A 15358-nucleotide genomic window follows, 5' to 3' on the forward strand; every position below is an offset into this window, starting at 1 on the left:
CTGAGGTTTTGGGGTAGGGCTGAAAGTTCCAACCTTCTGATCAAGGCTTGGTCTTCCTGGCGACCAGCCCCAATCCTGAAGCCACCTAGGGATCTGCCTAGAGTCGCCAAATGAAAAGTCACATCGTTAAAAGATGCACCTATCACCTTTATCGTTAAGGAAATTCCAAGAGTTTTAGGAGCTCTGTGCCAGGAACTGAGGACAAAGACCAAATATCTTTTCTATCTTACTTAACACAGGACACGTTAAGTAAATGCAGCTAGGTAGATGTGAATACCTGCCAGAAACCAATACAGCAAAGACACGTGTGGGACTTGTCACTTAACCCCAGAGAGATGTCATCTGTAGTATCTCTGCTGCAAATTAAAGATGAGAGAGAGTATCTTAATGGAATTTATATGTAAGACTTAGAAATACTCTTGTTTGCTATTCTTTACATGAAGTCAACATTTAGTAGAATATTATTGCCTGTGATAGTTTCCATACTTTAAAACAATAGTAAAATATTAGAATGGCTCAAGAAAATGAATGTTGAAATCATTCAAAGCAAAATATGAGAAAAGGTTAAAGGAAAAAGAAAGTTTGCTTAAATAAGTTTCTGAATGTCTTAGGAGGAGGAAAATGATAAGCACTTGTTCTCTGACCCTAGCAAATGAATTTTAGCAAATCCATTCATGTATAGACAAGGCACTAAAAGCAAAAGGAAATTAGTTTAAATTATAGTGTGAGATATATACGTAAAATAGGATTCATATGGGTGTGAAGAACATCTTTTCCTGAACATCTGTTAAAACTATATATATCCTCTTTGGATGCCTTAGAAATTCTTCATCTCCCGGAAGGCAAGACCAGATGATTTTCTGTGGTTTAGTATAAATTGAATATTTAAGTGTTTTTCACACTTCTGGCAACCTTTACTAAAAGTGTTCAAAGATATCTTGGGTATATCAGGAAAGGCTTTTTTGAAGGATGTGCGTCTTGACCTGGGTGGTGAAAGAATCATGTTGGAAGGGTTCTTCATATATAAATGTCAGGAATAAAGATAGAGTGTGGAATTAGGTAAGTTTGGGTAGAAAGTATCAGTAACATGTAGGAAGAGCTAGAAAGAGTAACAGAAGAGGTTATAAAGGATTGGGGCAGCTAGTTCATGGAGGGCCTTGGATGGTAGGCTTATTAGAATTCAATACATTTCAAAATTGGAACCTATTGTTCTCCAACAGGAAAGTAGCAGAGGAGAACTGATTAGATTAACTGCATGCATTTGCTAGTTCTGTAGTTAAAAAATGGTCAAATATTGGCAGTTACAAGAAGTTCAGTCTAATAGTTTATGTATTCATAAAGCTGTTCAAAGCTTTTCTGTGAAACATTAAGCCATTCCTGGATCTTTTCCCTCCATTTTTCTCTCTCCTTATCCTGTATTCTCCCCCAAAGTATAGGTACTTCACCCTTAACGCTTGGGCACTCATTCAGAATAGGTCACTTCCTGTCTCAGGCAAAGTAAAAACCAAAGGTAGCTAATTGAAATGACTAAACTATTTCAGACAATTAAAATGTTTTCTGAGTTACTCTTTGCACAAAATATCTGATGCATAGTCCTTGGAAAATATTAAATCAAAGACATCTGCAACCCATCTCTTTAAATCTAGCTTGATAGGATCAATCATTACCTAAGCTGATTTTCCTGATGATACAAAGCTCTTGGGAATTAAAATCCAATGGAAGAGGGGAAAGGTAACTGACTTGAAATTACATGTTCAGATTCTGTTTTTCAAATTCTATTTTACATTCCTAAAATGTATAAACCAACTTTGAAGTCAGTGATTGGGGATACTGGGAATTTTCTTTTAAAAATTACTTCATTGTAAATATTCAAAGTCACATAGTGTTTATTGTGAAAACATGCTTAAAGAAGGAACAGTTTCTCTCTGATCAATTCTTCATTTTGCAACTCGGCTTAAAATTATTTTATTTTGGGATGAGAGCAGTGAATTCAGGATAGTGTAATCATTCTTATTATTCTGATTGCTTATTTTTTAAAGTGGATCATACTATATATACTGGCTTTGGTAATCTGCTTTTGTAAAAGAAGTCTAGTTAACATCTGTCACTGTACTCCTTTAACTTATATATCATGTATGTTTTTCTATAGCAATATTTTAATGACCATGTAAATATTTCATTAATATACTATAGTTTAAGCAGTTATCAATATTATACATTTAATTTGCTTCTAATTTTTTGTTATTCTTAACATTGCTGTAAGATTCTTTATGTACATATATGATTATTTACTTAAAACAGGTTCCTAGAAAGTTGAATTGCTGGGTCAAGGGATACTTATTTTTTAAGGCAAATTGCCCTGCAGAAAGCTTTACCGATTTATATTCCCACCAACAGTGTATGTAATTGCCTTTTTTGTAAACTTTGGACAATATTGTAAATTGCCTTTTTAAAAGATAATTGCTAGCTTAGTAAGTGAAAATAAAGGTGTTTCATGCTTATTTTAATTTGCTTATTAGTAAGTGGAACATTTTATATTGTCTAGCCTTTTGCATTTCCTTTGTTAGATTGTTTTCTTTTAAAGTTTTTTTTTGGTTGGAAAAAATATCTAAGCCATATATTTGTTTCTGATTAGTTTTTGAATTTGTAATTTACTACTAAACATGTAAGATATGGTGAGATAACATCTCTATAAAGATAAATGCTTTTCTCAACATCAGCCTGTAGGGGTCTCTCTAAACCAAATTTTTGGGAATGAAACCGATTTTGAGAAACTCTTAAAATTGTCTGTGATACAGGGGCAGTCCCGGCGAGTCCAAGTGGAAGTGAAGTCTGTGCAGGAATCTGGGACTTTACCGCTGATGGAAGAATGTATATTGTCTGTTGGCATTGGATGTGTAAAAGTCAGGGCGCCGAGATCGCCCAAGACTCATGAAACCATCCATGTAAGTCTCTGTTGACAGACCCAGCCAGACAAGAGAGTCTTTTGCAACCTGTCAGGAAACTGCCTTCCACAAACAATTCTTTCAGTATTTTATTTCCCTGGATATCTTTTTTTCTTTGCTTTTCTTTCTTTTCTTTTCTTTTTTTTTTTTTTTAACTGTATTGCATTTGCATGGAACCACTGCACCAGCTTGTTGGTTTTCCCTGGTACACGGCAAACTGAGGGTTAACACCTCTCAGCCTCCAGGAGCTCCTCAGTGCCTGCCGGTGATTACCGCCCTCGCCACCCCTCTGCAGAAACCCCCTGCTGGCTCATAAAGACTATTTGCCAGCAGGTGTTTGATTTCCCCTGGGGAGTGGGACTATAAACCCAGCAGGGAGAGTATTGTACTAGCTCCCCGAAAAGGTCAAATGAGTGTTCTTCACTTTCCTATGAGAAGCTCAAGGTTGCACTCCAACTCCCTGAAAACTGTAAAACCGAGAGTGAGGGTGAGCGTGGGAGGGAGATGAAAAAGCGTATTCGTTAAATTAGAAAATACAAAGTGTGGGAAAAGATTCAAACTTGTTTAGCGTAGTCTGAGTCTTGGATAAATGATTGTTTCGGCTCTGCATAATGTATTTTTTCTCTTAGGAGGAAGAGGAGGACATGGACAGTTACCAGGTAATGAAGCAAGGGTTATCCTCGTCAGATAAGCTTGATTAAAGTACTCAATTACACATTCCTGAGCCTCGCCATACTGTTACTTAGTAACTGCACAATTAGTTTTGATTCAAATATTGCTTTGTCTCAAGTTAAAACAGAGAAGGGAACAATCATTTGTGACTGTTATCCTTTTCCAAATCTGGAGCTGCCCATCCAGCGCCCTGCAGATCCATTCTTCAGGGCCTCTTCCTTGCACTTTTTCTCTCCTTTTTCCGTGGAAGAGCTGTCGCAGACTTGGCTTCAGTCAAGCCAGGCCCCTTAGGTATTTTCCATACTTTAAGCCAGGTCTCCTTTCCCTACTTCCTGGAGTCATACAGGTTTTGTTTTGTTTTTTGTCCCCCTCCCCCTCTTTCCCTAATCTCCTGCAAGATTGTGTTTACGTCTGATAAATTGTATTTTGTGAGTCTGGTTAGTCATCGTTTAGCACCGTCAGAGCTCTTCGGATCCTGATTATGTCAGCCAGCGCAGTCACCCTCCTGGTTTGGCTTCATTCTAATTGGATAAAAATGTCTGCTTTCCTGTAAGTCGCTGATAAAAGTATTGAGGGTTAAATACAGAGTCCTGTGGCGCAACCGTAGGGACTTCTTTCAAGCTGCCGTTATTCCATTAATCACTATTCTTTGGATATGATATTTCAGTCTTCTGTAATTTCTTCCAAGTAGATCCATTGCACATTTCTCCTTCTTGTCCACAAGAATGTCATGAGCTATTTGGTTAAGTGCCTTAGTGAAATCCAGATACTCCCAATATGCTCAGCATTCCACTGATCTACCCAGTCACGTAACTTTATTACAGAAGGAAATGAGGTAAGATGGGTGCACAGTCAGGTGTTGGCCGGTAGAGTTGTTAGTCTGTTGGTAACGTCCCGCCTGCCACCCCCCCAAAAAACACCACAGAAACTAGGGAGAGAAGCACTTACATGATTTGTAGATACTGGTGAAACATGTTGAAGGCTGTAGTTAAGAAATTTGAAGAGTTCTTCTGATGGTTCTAAGGGATATAAATTTGAGGATTATCGAGTAGTATTTGTGATTTTTATCCAGCAAAGAGACCTTGTAGAAGATCTTAGCTGCACGAGTGCTTGGAGTTCTACCCTTTGAGCCAATAGAAATAAAACTGGTTCTGGATTATCAGAGTGCCCTTTCAGAAATGGTGTTACTCTAGGACAGTAATGCTTTAATTTCTGAAAGTTTCTATTCTGAATAATGGTTGGAGTCAACTAGTAGTGGTAATAAAAATGTTAGGGTATAATACTTTACATTTCTGAAGCATATTAGAGTAAGGTAAGATAGAGTATCGGTTTCAGATATATTGTCTTGACATTATATTTACTATAATCCCCTTGTTTGCTTCTAGGATCGGGATTTAGAGAGACTACGTAGAAAATGGCTAAATGCGTTAACAAAGCGTCAGGAGTACTTAGATCAACAGCTGCAAAAGCTTGTCAGTAAACATGGTATGAAAAGCAACTTCTATTATCGCCCCCCCCCCGCCCGCAAATCAGTGTGTTGCTAATTCCCATTTGCAGTTACATGAAATAAAAGTAGACAAACACATCAGTAGTGGGAATGGCGAGAACATAGGAATGACGCTTATTGGTGTCACATCCTTTCAAAAGGACAGTTATCCAGTTGTAAGGATGTCTTTGCATAGGCCTCCCTTCCCCCCGCAACAAAGAGGAAATAGAGTATGTGCAGTAAACATTGTTCCTCAGAAATAACTAAAGGAAGATGCTAACATGTCTTGATTTCTGGTCCAGAGGCACTTGAGCCCTCTGCCTCTCGAAGAGATCATTCCTGTGCTGTTCCACCGTAGGCCTGCCATGAACTGAAGACGGCCTCTCTGTGAGAGCACACCAGCCTCGCTAGCTTATAGTTAGTTTTTTATCGTGAGCTTTTTATCACGAATTAGGGAAGTAATAAGTTGCTAGTGAACCCCCCTCAACCAGTAGGTGGAATATAGGAACATCCTGTGGATAACGTAGGACAAAGCGTAAACAGCAGGCAAGAAGCGGGACACCTGTATTTGACCCTCATTCTTGATGTTCTAGATAAAACAGAGGACGATGCTGACCGGGAAGCTCAACTCCTCGAGATGAGGTTGACTCTGACTGAGGAGAGGAACGCGGTCATGGTCCCCTCAGCCGGCAGTGGGATTCCAGGGGCCCCGGCAGAATGGTATGGGTGCTGCCCTGCGTCTTCTGAAGTTCGCTGTGCTCACGGAGCTGCCCGCTTTCTCTATGAGTGTTGCCTCTGCTTTGATTAATGGGTGACTTACCATAGCGTGTGGGAAAAAAGGTGTTTTAATTAGAGGAGGTGTTAAATTATTTTCATGAGTTGGAATAACTGTGGCCTAAAACTGTTTTATTAAGTGATACTGTTTTTGGCCCAAGTAATTAAGATTTCTGAGAATCTAAATCAATATTTAGTACCATTGCACTTAGCATTTAAAAAAACAGTTAATATGTTAATTACTTGGGTCATTCCCTTAAAAGACTATTCAGTCATAATAAAATCGCGTCACCAGGTGTTTTTGATTTTGGTACTAGCTTAAACTGAACTGTCAGCAAATGTTCTCTGCCACTTTACAGAAATTAAAAATAGTAAATTAAGCCACATGGGGCCCTTAGGTATATAACTTTATAAGAAAGCACGTTTAAACAAGGGAGCTTCAACTTCAGTGATGAACAGGCATATGTGTTTTCTAAGACTAACTTCTGATATCAGAGCATATGATAATTATACATGGAAGCACCAGAGAAAAGAAGCAGCAGTGACAGTTAAGTCTTTGGCATCTCTGATGTGAAATTATGGCTAACCCAGTACCCAGAATTATCATTGGTTGACCTGTAATTGCTCTGAATGTGTGAAGGCTGAGTCGTGAAGCACATGCTACTGAGAAAGGCTGCTTTATTTGAGGTGCTGTTGTTCGTTATGTTCTAGGACGCCGGTTCCTGGGATGGAAACACACATTCCTGTTATATTCCTTGACTTAAATGGTAAGTTAAGAGGTGCCTTCCGAAGGCAGCTCTGACAAATTAGTGTCCAAGTAACACTTACATTCTAACAAAGTATGCAGTTAGGCAATTCTGTAAGCCTAAGGTTTGGGTCTGTTTTATGTGTGCCAAAGAACTCTAATCCTTGACAAAGAATGAATTTCCTGTAAGGATAGTATTTTTTTTAACAGTGATAGGTATGTCTCATCATGATGTGGTCTCACATTTCATTCTACAACCCGTACTGCTCTGTGTGCTTTGTTCTCCCATCAATTTAGGATGGTAGTAATGTTTTCCACACTTAAGATATTTTCTTCTTTAATTCTCAGGAGGACTCCTCTCCAGAAAGGACTAGTAACTAGTGATGCTTATGTAGCATGTTTCTTTTATCTGGTGTCTTCTTAGCATTACCTAATGAATTTCTCACTTTATCTGTGAGTTATTGTACCATTCATCCCTGCCTTGCCTATTTTTTTTTTAAATGTCATTTTTTTCCCCCTCATGTAAAATATTTTGGATGTGGCTACATTTTACATATATTCTGCCTGAGGAGGGAAATAAAAATGAAAAGGTAGATTAAAGAGCTAAAAATAAGTTTGAAAGTCAGCATTTAAATTCCAAAGACATCTGCAGAAGAACTGTGTATTAAAATGAGCCATCCTAAATAGACAAGCTTGGATGTCCTCAGTGGTTTTCTTCTGCCCTGAAAGTGCGTTACAGCATCTCAGGTATTTAGTGTCCTGTGCTGCTTGGCTTACTTGGACCTGTGGGAGTTTTTCATATACACACGGAGTCAGAGAAGAACACTTAGCCACTTGCACCGTACGTCCACCCGTCGGGGTTTTAATGTATTGCCACAGCACTCCATCCTGCCTTGTTCTCTTGAGCCTTGGAGACTGAGGGCGACTCTGTCTTGTTCTTACCTGAGGTTCCTAGATAGGTGAGGGGTGTGTGTGTGTAGGAGGGTTAGAAAGTGGAAGAGAATAAGCTTCAAGAAGACCTATTAGTATGGATATTGCAAGACAGGAACAGCACCCTGTTCAGCCTATGCTCGTTCTTAGTCCACACAAGCCCATGTACTAGAAGCAATACTTTCGACGTTTACTTGCAAGCTTAAGATGCATAGGGAGTTGGGAGGGCCAGGCTTGGAAGTGAAGAACCAAAGGGCCACAGGGCAGCCCTTCAGTTTCTTAACTGTCAGATGATTGGAATCACTCTCACTCTCATTTCTTCAGTGCACTAAAAGACAGGGAATTGGGGTTCTAATCCTATCATTAACATTTATGGGCTGACCTGGAGTAACCTCTTGGGTTTCTTGGCTTCGGTTGCCTTCCATGTAAAATAAGGCACGGAGGTAGGAGATTGGATTTAGGTAATTTCTGGAGGCGTTTTCCATCTCTAAGATCTGTGAACTGTTTAATGGTCGTCATCTGTGTGATGTAAGATTTCAGAGCCAAAAAGCAAATGAAATTTGAGGCAGGAGAATTCTGCTACTAAGCACATTGAAATTTAGCTGGTAGGGGTTATGCTTTAAAATGATCTCCATAGTTAATGGAACCTCTCTGCTTTTAGCTGATGATTTCAGCTCTCAGGATAATCTTGATGACCCAGAAGCTGGTGGATGGGATGCTACTCTGACTGGAGAAGAAGAGGACGAGTTCTTTGAACTGCAGATTGTCAGACAGCACGACGGAGAGGTAAATAAAGCACAGCTCGGGGAGACTGGATGAGAAGTAGTTTCTGTAACCTTTCCACGAGCCTTTGAAAACAGTCAGCAAGGTAATCATTTCAGCGCTTACGTTTCTCAAGAAATATAAATGAAAACCTTTCAGTATGATTTCCAGAAAGAAGGGAACCACTTCCAGAAGGAGTAGACCAGTCAGATCACATCCATTCACTGTTTTACTTCTTTTCCTGGTAAAGGATCTTTGTTAGTAACTCATAGTTCAGGTCAGCAGTGGTCTACTCTCTGGGGAAATGCTCCTGAGGTACATAGAGGTAAAATGGCACAGTGTTTGGGATTGACTTCGAAATGCTTTAGTAAAGACTTCTTAATGAGGGGGAAAAAGAATAGATGAAACCACATGATAATATTTGAATCTGAGTGATGGGTATACACTGGGGGCTTATTTTCTAATTTGGAGCATGTTGGAAAAATTATAAAACATATTAAGAAAGGAAAGCCGACGTGATACTTTGAAGGACACATCATCACATAGTGAGTGGTATTCTGAAGATGCAAAACTTGAAGTGCGGTGCGTTCTGTAAAACAGTGGACCTGCCCCCTTCTTTAATAAGTCAGTGCCATGAGTGACAAAGAAAGCCTGGGGAACCAGCCTAGATGAAAGTAGACTAAAAGAACAGGACAGCTAAATGCAGTTTGTGATCCTGGGTCAGAACAGTTGAAACATTTGAATGTGGACTCTGTATTATATAGTAGTATTGTATTGATGTTAAATTCCTGAAAATGATAATTGTCCTATGGTTAAGTTACAGGATGTCCTTGCTCTTAGAAGATACTTGCTGAAGTACTTAGGGATGCAGAGTTACCTGTCTATAACTTACTCTAAAGTGGTTCAGTAAAAAAAAACCCAAAAAACAACAGCAATACTGTGTGTGTTTGTGTGTGAGAGAGAGGGAAAAGGGCAAAATGTTAACAGGTGGTGAATCTACCTGAAAGAAATACAGGAGTTCATTGTACTAAATTTGCAACTTTTATGTGTGAGTATTTTTCAAAATAAATAAATTTTAGCTGCTGGCCAGGAACAGCCCGCTCTGTACTCCCGCGAGTAGGTGCCTGAGGCCACATCCTGGGATTCCCATGGTCTCCCAGGGCAGTTCTCTTAGCAGAACTGCACTCATTGACTGGCCTGTTCCACTTCAGCCCAAGCCAAGACGTTTCCTTGTGGGGGTTTGTGCGTTAGGAGGAGGGGGTGACTCTTCTGTCTTCTCTGCAGGTGAGAGTGGAAGCCTCCTGGGACTCCGCAGTGCACAGCTGCCCTCAGCTGAGTAAAGGCACACCTGCGGATGAGCGAGTGTTTCTCATCGTGCGGGTGACGGTCCAGCTCAGCCATCCGGCTGACATGCAGTTGGTATTACGCAAGCGCATTTGTGTCAGTGTTCACGGCCGGCAGGTGAGTCGTTGATCCCAGTCGAAGAAATGACTTTGGGTCAGACGCGAGGGCGGGGCTGTGGAAGGATTGCTCTGGCCTGCTGTCCCCCCAGGCTCTGTGAAGCTCTGAGCTTTTCTCTTTCAGGTGACTATTGCTGTCCTCCTATAACCGTGCTTGCTTCAATCCTGGAACCCGTCAGCCTGACTTCCTCCTAGACGACCCTGAATTGTTACCCTGAATCTTTGCTACTGCGGAGTCACAGCTCGCAGCCCTTCCTTTGGGTGCCATAGGGCCCTGTCAAGGCGAAGTTCGCCGTTTTGGTCTCTGACTTTTCATCTGGGTCTTACAAGATGAGAGCGTTCGCCGCAGATGAGCAGTGGCTTGTGCTGCTCACCCTTCGCTTTCCGTGCCTTTCTTTTCTTTCAGTCCTCTCTGCCAGCTCACCGATTGTGTATGTGGAGAGAGTACTCTGTCAAGCTTTGGGGTAAAAAGATGAATAAGAAATCATCTGCATCCTTAAAGAGCCAGTGTCCACTGGCCTATGAGTGTGTAAGCAGACGACTCTCTTCTACTGTGGTAGTGCAGCTCAGAGGGTGAGCGCGCAGTCAGGGAAGGCTTCAAAGAGGAGGGGCACGTGAGCTGCTCCGTTGCCGGCAGGGGTGGTTGGCAGGCAGGGGGGTCGCTGGCTGTTTCCCCGAGAGGAGGAAATATCCGTGCAGAGGTGGTGACGAAGGAAAGGGCGTGGCAGCTTGGAGACCGTGAGAAGCAGAGTGTGACGGGGTGTGCCGCAGAGGCCACGGCTGTGGCCGTCAACACAGTTGCAGCTAGATTATGAAGGACCTTGTGCCGTATGAACCGGTTGGGTAGAAAACTTCTAGATAAGAGTATAAAGGGTTTCTGCTGTTGGTTCTGCAATGATACGATTTGGGAGGTTGGTTCTAGGGATTCTTCTCAATATACTGGCTAAAACCAGGACAGATGAAAACAAATCTTTTCATTTAGAAGAGTACAGTCACGGTTGACAGAGTCCTGGATGTAATCTCCACCCCTGAAAATTAATCTTTAGTTCTAAATGTCACACTGATATCAATCTTTGAATGAAGACCGGCAGTGATGCTGTTAAAATTGCAGCTCTTTAGCTTGGCGATCCAGCATCAGTACCTACAGGTCATGGGGTAGCTGTAGATGTACATGCCGTGTCTCCCATTCACTCTTTGCTTGGTCTCCCTTTTCTCGGAAGTCTTTTTTTTTTTTTTCTTTTTAATAAATTTATGTATTTTATTTATTTATTTTTGGCTGCATTGGGTCTTCGTTGCTGCATGCAGGCTTTCTCTAGTTGCAGTGAGCGGGGGCTACTCTTGGTTGCCGTGCGTGGGCTTCTCATTGCGGTGGCTTCTCTTGTTGCGGAGCATGGGCTCTAGGCTCACGGGCTTCAGTAGTTGTGGCACGTGGGCTCAGTAGTTGTGGCTTGCGGGCTCTAGAGTGCAGGCTCAGTAGTTGTGGCGCACGGGCTTCTTTGCTCCGCAGCATGTGGGATCTTCCCGGACCAGGGCTCGAATCATGTCCCCTGCATTGGTAAGTGGATTCCTAACCATTGCACCACCTTGTAAGGCTGGAGTCAAGAGTGAAGGGATGAAATAAATGCATTCTAAGAGGCTCTTGCATTCTAAGAGGCTAAAATCTTTTAAAAAGTTAACTAAAGATCACTGAATTATTATTAAGTTTGTGAAAGTATGTACTTCTGAGACCAAACAGCTTTTTTCCTATTCTGTTTGGGGGTTTTTACCTATTTCCTACTTGGCTTTTGCATGAGGGAAAAAGGTTCAGTGTCAGTTTAATATTGTCTCTTCCTCTTCTCTTTATTCACCAATTATATTCTGCCCTCATCCCTGCTCTCTTCAACCTCTACAGGATGTTCAGTCTTAGCAGCGTCTTCAAATGAGTCATCTGTGCATTAATTCAACAGTTCAATTCTTAACCGTGCAAAGAGCGCAGTCAGCATAAACAATGACCATGCACTCTTAAACCATTCTTCATAACGATCCTGCTTTGGTCAAGAATTAATGCCTGAACTTGTCAATATTCATAGTGCAAGATGTCCATCGTGCTGGAAAGAAAAAAAAAAAAAAGGATAAGGGTCACCAGCCCTTCCTTACATCTTTGTTAGAAGGTCATTTTATCTTGTAGAAGTCAACAGTCTTATTTCTGTAGCCTTTAAGCAGAGTTGAACCAGCTGCCTAGTGTGGTTCCAGAGTTTAGGGTTTGTACTTTTCATATATTCGGTATGCGACCTGTCACGTGGCAGGCATCATATAAATTGGTTTGGGGCACTAAGACAAAGTTGAGGAACTTACATGTAGTGATTTGGATTCTGACGTATATTGGAAGTATGTTCTTTTCGTTTTTGGTTAGAGTGAATGTGGTGTCGTTTATGCTGTCTCTTTGTTAATGAAAACTCAGTTTTTGAGGTGGGAAACTATATCTTCTATTTTGTTTTTCTCTAGGGTTTTGCTCAGAGTCTCCTAAAAAAGATGTCACATCGAAGTTCTATTCCAGGCTGTGGAGTGACCTTTGAAATTGTCTCCAATATTCCAGAGGTGAAGGATCATATGAAATTTGAATTTACTAAAAATAAACATGTAGAAAGAGCTAACTCCCTGAAAAGTCACCTACCCAAGAAATGTGTGTTAAATGAAAATGTATATTTAGGAACATGCTATAGATTTGTAGAGGAATTTCCTAATCTTAACTTGATTCAGAGTAAAATGTACTTGTGTGGCTTTAAAGGTTTTGGTTTTAGTATTTTGTTAAAGAAGAATCTTTTGAAAAGCAAATCAACACCTTTTTACCCACAGAAGAGGGTATAACCCTTGAAGGAAGGCAACACAGCATAACATAGAGTTTCAGGGTTTCATTTTGGAATGAAACAGAAATCTTGTTTCTGTCACCTCTTAGTGACGTGAACTTGGGTAAGTTACTTTGAGCCTAAATTTTTTCATTTATCAAATTGGGTTAGTGATACCTTCTGTACAGGGTTGTTTTTAAGGATTAAATGAGACAATATACACAAATTGTTGTGTACATGCTAAACAATAAATTGTAATTTCTATTATTATTATAGTTACTGTTACTATTTCTCTTTCTGAGCTAATTCAGATATGCACAGGAATCAAACAGAGCTGAAAATACCCCTGACAGGAGCTTGCTAGAGGATGTAGTTTATATATGCTTCCTAGTACTTAATTCCTGATTTAGACAGATTTATTCACTTGGTTATTGGCATATCTAGTAACGAGGCCTTCCTTACAGGAGTAGGAGAAGTGAGGGGTCTAAGAAAAGGACCCGACGAAAAAGACAAGAGTGGTTCCTTCTGCCACATTGACTACCCAGAATCGGGGAGTGAGTGGGGAGGTCCAGGCTGTGCTGCCCTTGGGGGTGGAAAATGGGAATGGGACCCTGGGGCGAGCACTCCCTCCTAAGCACACCATCCGTGGTGCCTTCATTCTCTTGATTCAAGGGCTCAGTGCTTGTTGATTGATTCTGTTGATTATTTGAACAATAGATGGACAATATATATTTTAAGACAGATCAGGTTTTGGAAGAGTGAAAAGATTGCACAGTACTTAGGCTTTGTTTTAGAGTTCTTATATCACAGAACACTTTTCCTCTCAAATAATGTCAAATAGTGACTAATTCTTTCCTGGACCTTCAAAGTATTAGGCTTACGTAGCACATATTAACTGTTTATTTAATTTGGAGCCTGCTGACCATTTAAAAATTGAGCCCCTTTTCGAGTTAGACAAGCTGCAAAATCTTGGATCTGGAATATATTACTCTTTGTATACTTATATGTGGGGCTAGAGATTTACTGTTTATTCTCTGTATCTGAGTGTTTTCTCTTTTTTCAGTTGTTTCAGATCTTAACTCTATAAAACGGTTTGAATGCAGTTGAGAAACAGTGACACTTGTAGTGAACTATCTTCAGTTTTTCCTTTTCTCCCATCATCTTTCTTCTCTTCTCTCTTCATTTGTAGTTTTATTTTTAAATTTTATTTTTGACTGTGTTGGGTCTTCATTGCTGAGCGTGGGCTTTCTCTAGTTGCGGCGAGCGGGGGCTACTCTTCGTTGCGGTGCACAGGCTTCTCATTGCGGTGGCTTCTCTGTTGTGGAGCATGGGCTCTTGGTGCGCGGGCTTCAGTAGTTGTGGCACGTGGGCTCAGTAGTTGTGGCTTGCGGGCTCTAGAGTGCAGGCTCAGTAGTTGTGGCGCACGGGCTTAGATGCTCCGCGGCATGTGGGATCTTCCTGGACCAGGGCTCGAACCTGTGTCCCCTGCATTGGCAGGCGGATTCTTAACTACTGCGCCACCAGGGAAGGTCCCCCATTTGTAGTTTTCTTATCTTCTTTAACAGTGCTTTTATTCTTCAGGTGATACGGTTTTTCAAAGGGCGGAAATGTGGGAAAATCAGCAGAAAGATAAACATATAGCCTCACGTGATGGGGCTACCTGTTAATGATTAGCTAAACGTCTAAGTTGGGAAGTGTTAGGGTCACATTGTCAAATCCTGATGATGAAGAAAAAGGAGAAGTGAGATTTAAAGCTTATAGTGTAAGGACTGCACTAGTTTATTTTTTATTTCAAAATAAAATAAAAAGCTTCTTAAAAGCTAGAATTCATCATGAAAAAGCCTGGAAAAGTTCTGTGTTCCATATTACAGAAGCTTTGAGGGCTTGGTAGCAAAAAGAAGTGGTCATAGACCAGAGAGCAACAAGAGATGGTTTCGCCTTTCTTCCTTTTTTTTTTTTTTTTTTTTTTTTAAAGCTACTAGAATGCTTTCATTGCTAATGGGAGTGTAAAATGATACAACCACTGGCAGTTGATCATAAAGTTAAATAGACACCTGCACTGTGACCCAGTAATTCTACTTCTAGGTCCTTACCCAAGAGAAATGAAAGCATATATCCATAAAGATCTGCACAGGAATATTCAAAGCAGCTTAATTCAAAATAACCTAAAACTGGAAACAACCCAAACATCCATCAACAGACGAATGGATAAATAAATTGTGGCATATCCATACTGTGGAATATTACTCAGCCATACAAAGAAATGAACTATGTGAACGAATCTCTAAATCACTATGCTAAGTGAAAAGCCAGGTGCCAAAGGGTGTCATTCCATTTATGTGAACTTCTAAAACAGGTGAACTAATCTGTGGTGAAAGAAACGATCTTGCCTTGGGGGAAGGGTAGGGGTCGAACTTTCTGAGGAAATGGAAATGTTTTATTTCTTGATAAGAGATGGAAATGTTTTATATCTTGTGTGGATAACATGGATATATAATATATACATTTCTTTAAAACTCAGGTATCCTCTTTCTTAGAAAATCAGGATAATGTCTGTTCCCTTCAGATACCATAAAGTATTCCATGTCCAGTGGTAAAAAGCATACTCTATCAGGAGTCAGGAGACCTAATTCTAGTCTTGCTTATTTTGCTAATTATGCGACCTTCCTCTTTCCTCATTTGTAAAATGAGGACAATTCCTGGGCCCAAACGAATTACTGTAGGAGACAAAAGTTTTGTGAACTTAAGCTGTCTTCTGA

At 40.6% G+C, this 15358-nt stretch overlaps 1 protein-coding gene across 3 annotated transcripts in view; it reads left to right on the plus strand.

The window, feature by feature from the left end:
- Positions 1-15358, plus strand: part of KIF13B (kinesin family member 13B) — a 192676-nt gene that overhangs the window by 129501 nt on the left and 47817 nt on the right. For all 3 annotated transcript variants that reach the window (XR_005020172.1, XM_036854067.1, XM_036854068.1), the window contains exons 25-32: positions 2799-2945; positions 3575-3604; positions 5003-5102; positions 5697-5823; positions 6589-6644; positions 8214-8338; positions 9599-9775; positions 12259-12351. Coding sequence is in view for 2 of the 3 variants with exons in the window: in XM_036854067.1 (XP_036709962.1) it covers positions 2799-2945; positions 3575-3604; positions 5003-5102; positions 5697-5823; positions 6589-6644; positions 8214-8338; positions 9599-9775; positions 12259-12351 (855 nt within the window). In the remaining variant the exon portion in view is untranslated. The remainder of the gene's footprint in view (positions 1-2798; positions 2946-3574; positions 3605-5002; positions 5103-5696; positions 5824-6588; positions 6645-8213; positions 8339-9598; positions 9776-12258; positions 12352-15358) is intronic.

This window comes from Balaenoptera musculus, chromosome 6, assembly GCF_009873245.2.
Source record: "Balaenoptera musculus isolate JJ_BM4_2016_0621 chromosome 6, mBalMus1.pri.v3, whole genome shotgun sequence".
NCBI lineage: Eukaryota > Metazoa > Chordata > Mammalia > Artiodactyla > Balaenopteridae > Balaenoptera > Balaenoptera musculus.